The sequence below is a fragment of the Chanos chanos genome, chromosome 8 (genome assembly GCF_902362185.1).
Source record: "Chanos chanos chromosome 8, fChaCha1.1, whole genome shotgun sequence".
NCBI classification, from domain to species: domain Eukaryota; kingdom Metazoa; phylum Chordata; class Actinopteri; order Gonorynchiformes; family Chanidae; genus Chanos; species Chanos chanos.
Window position 1 is genome coordinate 37,668,947 of NC_044502.1, and position 12,947 is coordinate 37,681,893.

At 41.6% G+C, this 12,947-nt stretch overlaps 2 protein-coding genes across 2 annotated transcripts; one reads left to right on the plus strand and one right to left on the minus strand.

Moving 5' to 3' along the window:
- Nucleotides 1-1,362, minus strand: lratd2b (LRAT domain containing 2b). Its single transcript, XM_030782722.1, has one exon. It carries the CDS (start codon nucleotides 1,021-1,023, stop codon nucleotides 199-201), a length of 825 nt encoding a protein of 274 aa, XP_030638582.1. The 5' UTR covers nucleotides 1,024-1,362; the 3' UTR covers nucleotides 1-198.
- Nucleotides 1,363-8,881: 7,519 nt separating this feature from the next.
- klhl38b (kelch-like family member 38b) lies at nucleotides 8,882-11,009 on the plus strand. Its single transcript, XM_030783316.1, has 3 exons — nucleotides 8,882-10,234; nucleotides 10,352-10,457; nucleotides 10,720-11,009. Exons 1-3 carry the CDS (start codon nucleotides 8,882-8,884, stop codon nucleotides 11,007-11,009), a joined length of 1,749 nt encoding a protein of 582 aa, XP_030639176.1.
- Nucleotides 11,010-12,947: the final 1,938 nt, after the last annotated feature.

Here is a 12,947-nt window from a genome sequence, read left to right on the forward strand (position 1 = left end):
ATGTTACACAAAATGCCTCCGTCAGACCCATAGATAAACAATAGGCAGTCATATAACCTTTACCTAACTGCATTTGGTAAATAGTCGGAGCAATTGTTTAATACAGAATCATCAGCAATATAATTGTTTGACAACTTGCTCTGAAGAGTTTTCTTTAAGCCCATTACGGGCTCCCTGACACACCAATAACGATCACCATCAATTACAGTTCTTTTCATCTTTGATTTCATCAACGCAATTCAGGTGATTCGCCAGCTCTTGAATGACAGCGTTTTTCCCAATTTGGTCGTTTCTCCTCTTTTCCATGATTAAATCCTCTAAACTCTGAAATTCCAACACGTGGCTTTTCTTTTCGGAGAGTTTAATTTTCATCCTGTATGGCTGTTTTCCGATCCGGATCTCGCCACCAATTTTGAATTCACGCTTGCCATACTTACACCACGCAGCAAAACATTCAGAGTTTCTCCAACAAAGGTCTTGGTCTTTTGCTCCGACTTGCTCCATTGCATTCTGCACCACAATATCGGGGCTAAGCGAATGATATTTAAACAGATCGTTTACAATTCTGCCTCTTTTGCCTTGACATGCGTCAGTTAGAAAGCTGTTTTTGATTTCAGCCCTGTGCAAATGAACCACTTGGAAATCTCCAACAAAAACGGCCCATTGTGGGTACTGGCCAACTGCAACAAACTCCACTATGTCGCCTGGCTTACAATTATTCAACAAATTCTCGGCCGAATATGTTCCCATTTCAATGAACTTTGCACTTCTCTCGTACACACATTCATCTCGGTAATACACTGCACATTCTAATTCGTCATGCGTGTCATACTGTTGTTTCTCTTCCTCGTTCGAATCTCCCTCTGGCCCATCAATTTGCTCCTCTTGCTCGTCATCATCAGCTGAAAATATATAGGATACCCCGATCCGTGGACCATCATCCTCTGGGTCAAACCCATTAGGGTCCGCCGTAGGGACCTCGTTGTAACTTAAATGAGTCAGTTTCTCCACCTGATTCCCCATATCACTCTCAAAGGCCCGTTCGTAATAGGACACTTGTACCTGCGTAGGGACGAAGGCTTCTGAAAACGTGGAACGTAATCCGCCTTCAGCAAACTTAAAGCCGAGGTAAGAAAGGTTGCCAATCCATGCTGAAAAGCAGCTTTGCAAAAAATAAAATAGGTCCCATGTGATTAGCCAAGTAAAGACAGAAAGTGATATCCGTATTAATCACGCAAAGACTTCTTCTCAAATACTGTTCATGAACAAACGTTTGCTCTGAACAGGTGTATGTCACCTGTTCGCTTCCTGGTCGACACTGGAAATAAAGGTAGTTGAGTCGAAGCTGCGTCTAATGCACGAGAAGTTCACAGAAGTTCGGTAAAGAGTGACAAACAGAGATTCAACGAGAAGAGCTTTACCACGGTTCTTTTCTTTCACTTTGGCTGCAATGAGGGTTATCTGTAGCCACACCGGTTCTTAGGAGTTCTACCAACTGCTGCGTGCGAGAGGCGTTAGTAACCAGTAGAATATTTACGCAAGGTATTTCCATTTAAAGAGACAGTGCACATTTTTGACTGGGCCATCTCATGTATCTTTCAGACAGCTTGAGTTACAAAATCCCCCATAAACAATCAAACAAACAAACAAACAAAAAACACAAAAGAACAAACAAACAAAAAACACTTGAAAAGTTTTCAAGACTTCTCATGTTTTTCTTTTTCTTTTTCAAACAATCCAATTTGTATACTTATCACAATTCCTAATCCTCATTATATTCCATGTTTGCCTTAGGCTATTGTTGTATCCGGCAATGCTGTGTTAAATAAAATCATCAGAGAAGTGGTTCAGAGAGCAAGGGTTTGTCCTCAGAGAGATAATGCAACACATGGTATCCAGTCTCGACAGGTGGGCATTCACACCACTGCAATCTCTGGCCCTGTGTTGTGCCAACCAGTTGGCTGTTCGCTGTCAGTCAGTCACCTTCAGTACAGAAGCTCCCCACCTACAGAAGCGTGCCCCAATTTTTAATTACCTCCTGCAACAGCTGGCCAGAGAATCTGTGGGGTGTTTGTTTACTCCTGCGCAGGGAGTTGTGCTAGAGTGTCTGCCTGTCGCCTCAAGGCATATCAGCCCTCCTCTTCCCCCCCCCCCCCCCCCCCATCCCCCATACCATATCCCCATCTCCCAGGACCCCAACCCCAATCTTCTAACTCTAACCTAACACACCTGTTCATGCGTTTTAAAGATTCAACAGTGAATTCAGTGTTGCTTGCATAGATTTCTTTTAGTATTTCGTAGCGCACGCGCTGTTGTTGGTTTGTCCTTGTTTGAATATGAAAAGTTGTTAAAGATCATAATATTTTTTCAGTCATTTAAGTAATTTTATGTGGTGCTGAAGTATAATCTTGGGCATGTGCAATAAGGGCCACTCTCACTTCCATTGTATTGATTCAGTGAGGTGAGCAGGGCTCAAGTTTTTTTTTGGGGGGGGGGGGTTGCGTAGGAGGGGGCCGCTTATCTGATCTGTAATGCTAGTAATGCAAGTGTTTCATACACAGTTCCATACCTCTTAGGGTCTACCAAACAGTCTCCAGCATTGTGACATTTTCTGCCAAGATGATTGTTAAAAAGATCCACATACACCCTTATTCTACTCTTCTGTTGGGTAAACATAGGAATTCCTAACCCTCCTCCTCCAAACTCGCCTGACATTTCAGCATCCCTCCATTCAACCACAGGAATCCCTCAGAGTATTAAATCTCCACAAAGACCAACTTTGTGTTTCTCACATCCTGACTGCCTCTGCTCAGGCCATTCTTAATGTCACACTGCTTTGTACCACTCTGCTTGTGATGTCAAATTAAGGCTGCCAACCACCACGGAGAGCAGAATAATAACAAAGACCCCCACCTCCTTCTTCAGCACAAACAGAGTGAGAGAACTCAACCCCCCCCCCCCCCCCAAAAAAACCAAGAAGCTGACATTTCAGGGTTTTTTTTTTTTTTTTTGGTTTTTTTTTTGAAACACTGAAAACCCTTAATTTCTGAGCAAAACAGAACCATGAGTAAACAAAACAGAAAAATGTGCCACAGTGTACTTTTTGTTTCAAATGGGTGCACTCTGGTTACATCAGAAGAATTTTAAGCAGCTAATAGTAAGCCCCTTAAAACCCTTCTTTCTCTCAGTAGGTTTCCAAAGGGGACTGCACTCCATCAAAGGTGGATTACAGCTTGAGGCGCTCGCCGTGTATCTCTTTGTGTCGCACCAGGGAAGCATACCTGTGTAAACCCCACCAAGAGGAAAAACCAGAGAGGATGAGATGATTATCAGATCATCCAGAGCTTCCTAGTACTTGCTTGATTGTAATGACGTACCCTGACCTCCAGGGGAAGGTGTCCCTGTCACAGTCATGCTGACCAGTTGGCTTTATTGCTTTGTCATCAATGATGTATTTGAACTTTAAATAGTTGACTTTTATCCAGCTTCAGAGCTTTTCCAGTAATGTGATAGGCGGAGAGATGTCTGACTGTTCCAATCAGAGGTCTTCAGATTTGTCCGACGCAATGAACTTCTACCCACCCTTTCTATTTCTCAGCATGTCAGTAAAAATGAAACACGAAACATGAAAATCTAAACTCCGCGATCCAACCTCCCCAACAGACCACTGAATGACCAAGGTAAAGATGAAATAATGCAGGCATCTTCCCATAACGTATCTCTCCATTCTTTCTTTATTTCCTTCTTTCTTTCTGTATTTTTTTCTGTAATTTCTCTGTTTTTCTGTATTTCCCTCTCCCAGCATTTTTGGGCAGATGAGGGCAGGTGAAAACAGGAGGTAGGCTTAACCGTCCTCTCAGATTTGTTGCATGTGTACTGACCTCTAGTGGAACAATGTAGCACCTTTAAATACTGACTGTGTACAGGTTCAGTGTTTATTGACAAATGTGACCTGGCCATGAACACGATGCTTTTTTCTTTTTTTTTTTTACCTGTTCATTAGTCTCACAGTGAAACCTGGTTTTGTCATGAAAACTGGAGATGGACTGTGCAGTGCTACCTGTACTTGTTCTGTACAGTTTTGCTATCCTCCCTGGTACAAGACACCTTTTGCTTATTTACTTGAGTTCAATACAACCTTTGCTGGGTTAGTGGATCCAATCATAAAACTACACAGAGAGAGATAGAGAGACAGAGAGACAGACGTACACCGACAGACACAGACACAGACACAGAGGCAGCGGCACAGAGACACACAGACACACAGACACAGAAAGGCCCCCAAAAAGTAGGTCACCCAGAGTTGACACAACAAAGCCCGGACTGCTCTTCCAATATCTGTTTTACACACCTTTTGGCAAGCAGTTCACGAGATCCAATCATATTCATTTTCAATATTTTAGTAAATTTTGCAGCAGTGTTTAGCAATAACTGATTGGTGAATATAACAAGATGTTACTTGATCAATGCACAGATGTGAAGTATAGTTTGGAATGGGGTACATTGAGTTTCATTATATGTTATCTTCTTCCTTATAATATCTCTCAGCTGTTAGACATTTTACATGAAAATCCTTTTGATACAATTTATAAAATATCAGGAACATTACCTTCCTCTTCAGCAGACAAAAGTACTGGGTTCATAAGGGGCTCTATAAAAAACGATGCAGCACTTCAAAGGGGATGCTTCGGGAGGAACACAAAGGAGCCATAATTGAGACTAAGAGATGAAAGTGAGATGATCTCAGGCTTGCTGTGGATTGAACACTTAGCCCTCCTCAGCGTATATCTGACACTGTTCCTTTATCTTTCTCAAAAAGCATGTCTGTCTGTCCTACAAGTACCGCTGTCTGTTTTTCTACTAATGTACACCACGGACCGGCCTCTAAAGAGCAAGTGCACTCGTTGCAATTATTAAGGCTTTTTTCTTTCTTTTTTTTTAATGTCCACATGCTGATGCATTCATGGGGATAGAAACACACAGACAATGCCACAGACAAAAACAGAGTCAACAGAACGTCTGCAGAGAAGAAGAAATCCCCCCCCCCCCCCCCCCCCTCCCACTGCTGGGTGTAAGTTCCACTTACATTTCCACATCCGATGATAAGCGATGTTAATCAGTGAGAATGAGATCCCTTTGGCATAGGCTTTATGGGAGCATGCGATTAGCAAAAGATAATTAACGGCAACACAAACACTCTGTCCTAAGGCTAAGCAAGGCTAAGCAAGCACTAGTATGCATAGATATAGAACTGCATCCATCCAGATCCCAATGTGATCTCCTCAGTTTATTTAAAGGGGTGGCTCAGTGGTAAAAGAATATAATATAAGGAACTAGAGTTCTGAGCTTGTAACATATTAGGTTTTTTTTTTTTTTTTTGACAAATTAAGTTCTGTATGCTATCCTTACCTTTTTGGTAACGATTTATGTAACAGCTCAGTCTTACATTCACGGGTAGTTTTGTATTATAATTGCTCGAATTACATTTATAGATATAGGCGTGGGCCATCATTTATAATATGAGCTATTGTAATGTTATATTTGCTTATGGTGTGACAGATGTCAAATCAGCTGCAACCATCATTTTCAAATGATGTTTGAAGTTTCTTTATATGGAAAATACATCTCACCTCAACTTTCTGGTTCTTCAGGTCAGTGCACCAGTTTCTGTCAAAACCACAGACTCTGTAACATGATGATGGCAGTGACATTACAGAAGCAAAACAGGTCATTAGGTGGTGGCAGTTTAAAAAAACCCCCAGAAAATTCTTAAGAAAGAACAAAGGGCAAACAGCTCCACAGTATGAAAAATAGAGACTGAAAATGTAACAATTATGTCCAAGCAGACCATATTTAATTCATATTTTGTTTTCATAAAGACTGTGTGCCATAAGGACTATTTGAGCAAATTAATAAACTATTTTGGACAGACCATAACAAATACTAGCCTAATAACAGCAACTGTCAAGCAAATGTCTTCCAAAGTGGAGCTGCTCACCTGATGGCAGTAACAAACCAGCAACATCAGATGGCAGTGTTAAACCAATTCACAGATCTGTTTTGACACGCTGGAACAATTAGAGTGGAACTGTTCATCAAAATAACTGAAATGATTTTATTAGTCTCCTGATATAGAGTAGTAATAATTAGATTCCCTCACATCATGGATTCCATTTTTGAAACAAATATAGTAATGTACGACGTGTGGATACACTGGGTCGACTATGAAATGTTTAGAATTGTTCGTAGGTTCAGTTGGCGATTTTGCTAAAAAAAAAAAAAAAAATGTAACTAATTATTTCGCTCACCAGCTTGACTTACCCATGATTTTGTGATGTAACAGACAACTGCTCAGCTTGCAATGTACTCAGTATCTCTGTGAAAAGCAGGAAAGCTGTGTGTGTACTCAGTAAATACATATTCAGGGACAGGAGTGATCTGCTTTGTATTCAGACATGTGGATGGATGGTCTCCAGTTTAAGCTTGTATTGATCCGGGTAGTACATCATGGTTCTAAATACTGAATTGGCACATAGAATATTTCCACTAGCCAGACTCAATGGCTTTTGTGACTGGGAGGTGGCTGTTTAATTATGCTAAATGTGGTTGCAGAGACCTCAGCTGTCTCGTTGCCTGTCTCGTGTTTATGCTGCTGCTGTGGTAACACAATCCTGGGTGATAGTAAGTTCGAGAACTAAGCTTTTCAAGTTCACAGCCAACCTCTTGAATAACCACCAGGCAATGTTTACACACTTCATAAATACATAGACATGAATTAATGCCCACACAAACACACACACTCACAAACACACACACACACACACACACACACACACACACACACACACACACACACTCACACTCACATACACACGCTCACACACACACGGACACACACACACAGACAAGATATGCAGACGAGGAGAAGTTCATGTCATGGAAAAAGGGGGGAGAGGGGATCATGTGTGGAGTGGGCCGTTACTGCAGGGGCTGAAGGGGGGGGACTATTTTTAGGGAATGGAATGTACACAGAGGCCTCGTGGTAGGAGCACTTCACAACAAACAACACACCACGTTTCTCTATAAACAGGCACCTGCCTAACTTTCAGACTGCTACAAAGATACAAAGACGACTCAGAAAAACCGTGGCAAAACGGAGGATGTTTATTTATTTATCTCTATTTGAAGTTTTGCCGACGCTGAAACAGAGCCAACTAGACGTGCCACAAGTGGACTGAGTCAAGGTAAGGTATGCAGCAGAGTCGGTTGTTATCCACTGTCTCCAAGGGACTGAATGAACCAACAGAAGAAGAACGTAATGTAAATAATAACTTAACACGTTTGTCATAGCTTGGGTAATATTGGATGAGCCAGACACATTGTATTGAGTTGATGTACATGCAGGAAATTTTGCAGGTACGTTGGACTTGTTAAATCAGTTAACAGGGATGTAAATCGCTTTGAAAGATGCTTAAGCTACTACAGGTTTTAAAAGAAGTCTACATGGAGGGCATTTAAAAAAAAAATGTTATAATGCCTCTAGCTAAATGAATCTCTTAAAAAATGCCGGCTTATGCTAAAGGTTCATATCTTTATTCTCATCACTGTTATCCCAATTTGGTGTGCTCACTCACATTACCTGCGGTTCCTTCCATCATTTGTGATGCCGATCGCTCATTTTTTTCCTCGAGGTGCATGGTATCATCATGCAGGGTAGCAAGCTTGGAGCAGAATGTGGATTGCTTTACTTTACACTTGACAGATAGACACGAGATGGGTGAGAAGGACCCTGGCCGTCTCTCACCGTCGGTGAAGACGGCCAAAGTCGGCAGGTGTGGCACAGTTGGGATTCCAAATGTGAATCCCAGACATGGGATGCACTGCTGCATTCCCAGGCAGTGTCTTAACCCCCGGGACCCTCAGCAACCGCACTGAACTTTTTTTTTTTTTATTATTGTGGCCATTTTACAACAGCACGTGTCACTGAGGCCACTCTGCATAAACATGAAGCACGTGGAGAAAAGAGGTGTATGCATGATGACGTATCATGAATTTTAGCCAGCAATTGCAAAATAAAATGTTTTTCATCCTTTAAAAGCATGCTTTTTCCTGCTATTTATTTATTTATTTATTTATTTATTTATTTGTGTGAATGTTTTTAGCTTTCATGCTGTTGCTGTATCATGATAATTTTGTCTGTGTGTGTGTATGCGTGCGTGTGTGTGTGTGTGTTTTAAAAGAGAAACATGGAAAACACAGCCGGTTTAATTGGTTTCATATGCTTCTCATTCTGTATATCTGGTCATATCTGCTGATACTGACAAAAATCTGTCCACAATATGGAGATCAATATGGCTCCTGTATAATCCATCCTGGCATTAAATCAGTTTCTGCTTTTGTGCGAGGATTAAAGAGACAGAACCAGGTGCTAATCATGATAATCCTTTAAATTGTTTGTGTCACAATGTTGAAAGGACAAGGACAAATCTCTCTAGGAGGCATTGTCAGCTGCTTCATGATGTAACCATTTTGGTAAAGTTAGCTTTGATCAAGGGCTAACTGAACTAGAGAGAAGAGATGAGACAAAGATATGAAACAGTCCAACAAAACAGCTGAGTAACAATCTAATTGAAAAAGCAAGGGAATGCCTTAAGTACGAGTTTAAAATACACGATGTTGTAAGACTTTTTTTCCGCTCTTTGTTCAAAACATGATCTTTGTCAGCTCAGGTCATCCGGGGACAAACTACTCCGCCCACACCTTATAACTGAAGAGTTGATTTTGATTAAATCTGTGGTGATTATACACACAGAGGATACTGTAAGTGTTGCACGTTGTATCTAGAAGTTACAATTACAACCCTGTCGATTCCTTTTTCAGCATGGTTGGGCCATTGATGGAGGTGCTACACTACAAGGACAAGGACCTGGTGTCCGGTCTTCTATTACAGCTGAACAATTTGAGAAAAGAGGGAATCCTCACTGATGTTCTCCTCTGCTCTGAGAATAAGGAGATCCCCTGTCACAGGAATGTCTTGGTCTCCAGCAGCCCTTACTTCCGTGCTATGTTCTGCAGCAACTTCCAGGAGCGTGGGCAGGCCCATGTGAACCTAAAGGACATTACTTTTGCAGTTTTGAGTAGCATCATCGACTATGTTTACACCGGAGCCATCAGCATTACCATGGAGCTAGTTCTCCCTCTGATGCAAGCTGCATCCATGCTACAATACGACAGACTCTTTGAAGCCTGCTCTGCTTTCCTGCAGGCACAACTCCACCCAGACAATTGCCTTAGCATGATCCGCCTCTCGGAGATCTTGCACTGTGACAGTCTGAAGGAGAAGGCTAAGGAAATGGCCGTAAGCAGCTTTTCTGACGTAGCCGCCTCGGAGGACTTCCACGAACTCTCCTTACCGGAGCTGGTGGGGTACCTGGAGGATGATCGGCTGTGTGCTGAGGAGGAGCAAGTGTTTGAGACTCTCCTGGCCTGGATACACCATGACCCCTTTGCACGCAGTGGTACCATCCATGACCTCTTCAGACAAGTACGACTCAGGCACATCCACCCAGCGTATCTCTTCCAGTTCATTGCCAGTGACCCCTTGATCCAGTCCTCCACGCTGTGCACAGAAATCATCGAGTCTGTGCGCCGTCTGCTATTCTCTGCCGGCACCCAGTGCCCAGGGGACCTGGAGCCACTCTGGGCAGCGCCGCGACGGCACACATGTCAAGAGACGTTGGTATTAATCGGCGGTCGTAAGAACAGCAAGCAAACCTCTCGCGAGGCACTGCTCTTCGATGAACAGACACAAGAGTGGCAGTGGCTAGCGAAGCTCCCCGTGCGTCTTTACCGCGCCTCTTACGTCTGCATGCACAGCATCCTCTATGTTCTGGGTGGACTGGTCATGAGAGCGGATAGCGAGAGCATCCCCAGTGCCTCTGTCTACACACTCTCTCTCAGAACCAACCAGTGGAGGACTGCCGAGCCCATGATGGCCCCCCACTACTCCCACCAAAGCGTCTCCTACTTGCACTACATCTTCGTGCTGGGTGGAATGACTGCTGACAAACAGATCTCCAATGGAGTTGAGAGGTACAACACCATGTTCAACCAGTGGGAGGCAATGGCTCCCATGCCTACAGCTGTGCTACACCCAGCTGTGGCAGCACATGATCAGAGAATCTATGTGTTTGGAGGAGAGGATGCCATGCAGACTCCAGTAAGGCTAATACAGGTGAGCAAATTGAGGATTTTAAAGATGTACCAACAAATATTACATTATACTTATCCTGTAAAAGAGTTTTTTTAACGTATAAATGCGGTGTGAATAGTTTCTTCAATTTTTTTTCAGGTATATCACATAGGCAGAAACTTATGGTGTAACCTGGAGACTAGGACAGTCAAGAATGTTTGTGCACCTGCTGCAGTTATTGATGACAAAATCTACATTATAGGAGGTATTGTGGTTTATTTAATTACAATATTTGCAATCACAGACAAATTCCTTCAGTGACCTCAGGTCATAACATCATCATGTACATGAGGATCTTAATAGTTTAGTCTCAATAGTTTAGTTTCAAAGGCTGACATAAACAATGACCATGGATTTATGTTGACTTTCAAAACAACACCATGTCGAAAACCAACGACATAAAAACCTGCCTGATACTTCAAATCCCAAATATTTGAGGAAATAAAAATGTATCTCATTTTTCTTAGGCTACACAAGAAGAGTGATAGCCTATGACGTCAAAGCCAACAGGTTTGTGAAATGTTCAAATATGAAGGAGAGGAGGATGCACCACTCTGCAGCAGTGATCAACAACAGGCTCTATGTGACAGGAGGCCGATACATTAATGGCAATGATGTTATTGAAGACTCAGATGACTTTGACTGCTATGACCCCAGCACTGACACGTGGAGGTCAAAAGGAGCGTTGCCTTACAAACTCTTCGATCACGGCTCACTTCCCTTAGTCTGCGTCTCCAACAAACCAAATTCACCTTGACAAGGCTCACAAGAACAAATTAGAGTAAGATTAAAATTGATTGTTTGAAACCAAAAAAGTTAAAATATCCTTTGGAGTCCAAAGCAAAGGGAATGTGTGGCATCATACTGATTTGTGTGACACCGTATGTGAGTGCCTGCGCTCGGTGGAGCTTTGGCGACATGATTTTAAATCAAATTTGTTGCTTAATATCCATTCAGTATTGTGGGGTGAAAGTGCATGGATCGAGCAACAGGTTGTTTTGATTTACCTCAGGTAAGTTTAGCATGAATAGTTTCCTGGAGCAAACAAATTTTGGACAGTGTTTGTTTTCTCTTTCAGTGAAAGTACTTAGGTGAAAATGCCATATAGGTTCAATTTTGTGATTAACCATGCACTTTTTATATAAAACATTCCTCTACAGTTTTTAACTGTTCAACAAAGTTACACAAACAACACTATTTCTGTCTGATAGAATATTTCTAATTTCAAAACAATATTTTACCGCAACCTTCTTATTCATACCCCATGTGCCGTGAGCTACTGTTTTGCCATGTTTCTGAAAGAAACCTCTGGTGCAAGTGTAATTTTGTCAAGTGTTAAAACTCCAGCGTTCTCTTTATATGCCTCTGAAGTGACATTTATCTGTTCACCAAAATCTTCCAAAAAATCCACCAAATTCTGCTGATTACTGGATGTTCACGACACTGCCCAACTTAGGAAAAAGTGTGCGCTTTTGAACAACAAAACTACATGTTGTGGGTTGATTTTTTTTTTTTTACTTTTTTGTATGAATATATTGCATTGCAGTGTCCTGTTTTATTTACAGTAAATGGTGTGTGCCTAAATCAATCAACTTTTTATTTTCAAATAAATATAAATAAATCAAAATGAATACAAAATAAATGTTTTGATTGTTTTCTTTCTTTTTTTTTTTGTTTCCAAACATATTATATTTCTGGGGTGGCCCATATATTCTCCTAAAACTGAACTGTTGTGAATTAACTGCTAACTTGTAATTTAGTGAGACGGTAAGTATGGTACTGCTCCAACAAATTCCATCTGTTTAACCCTGGCCTCTTAGAGAGTTTTTGACAATTGCTTTGGTTCCTGCTGTTCAGGACACGTCACTTAGCAATTTAATCTAACATGCCAATGATCACCACTTCAGCTCCCCCTCAGATCAGAAAAGAATACATCAACAAAATATGTTTTGATTTTTTTACTCAGACAAAATCTGTGGAGAAATAAGTCCCCGTGTTTTACAGGACAGGTGAAGGTAAATTAACGAACTTTTTTAAAAGAAAGGATAGGGTGCTGTGTCACCTGACGTGGCTGCGGTTTGAAGTTGTGCCGGAGAGTTTGAACATGGCCCAAAATGATCCTGTGAGTCTCACTGAGATTCAGTCGCAACACAGTAGCAACACGGGTGTTTGAGTCTTTATTGCTCTCATCTGCATACCTGGTACACTGCATTTCAGTCAACATTACTGAGGTACTGACTTGAGTTGTATTCATAACATAAGTTCCAATCATACCTTATTGAAGAAGAAAAATTAATTCAAGAGAGAATTGATATAGTTATGTTTGGTCCAAACCGTTAAGTTCTTTGTCTGGATGTTCTTTGAACCCATGTTGCTTTACTCATTCAAGGTTTTTAAGGTGAGAAACTCACAGCTGTCAACATGCCACGGCTCAAGCATTTTGACACTGTCTAAAGCACACGTTGCCTCCGCAAGCCATTTTAGTTTACCAGATTTCAAATGTGGATTTATGAATTATATTATGAATTATGGAAATAGATTACATGACTTCCAAAGTCAGAACATTCTGTGCCAAAGGTCATTCATGTTAGCAAATACAGACTGAGGGTTGCAGGGTTTGGGCCCTAAAGGTGATCTCACGTTATTTTTGGAAACAAACAAGAGAGAACATAACACCCCCAGAATCATGTGGCTA

Excerpts from the sequence above, each read along its gene's own strand:
- lratd2b (XM_030782722.1), bottom strand. The coding sequence starts at position 1,023 with ATGGGGAATCAGGTGGAGAAACTGACTCATTTAAGTTACAACGAGGTC.
- klhl38b (XM_030783316.1), top strand. The coding sequence starts at position 8,882 with ATGGTTGGGCCATTGATGGAGGTGCTACACTACAAGGACAAGGACCTG. Across the intron at positions 10,235-10,351 it reads CTCCAGTAAGGCTAATACAG|GTATATCACATAGGCAGAAA; the intron begins GTGAGCAAATTG and ends ATTTTTTTTCAG. Across the intron at positions 10,458-10,719 it reads CAAAATCTACATTATAGGAG|GCTACACAAGAAGAGTGATA; the intron begins GTATTGTGGTTT and ends CATTTTTCTTAG.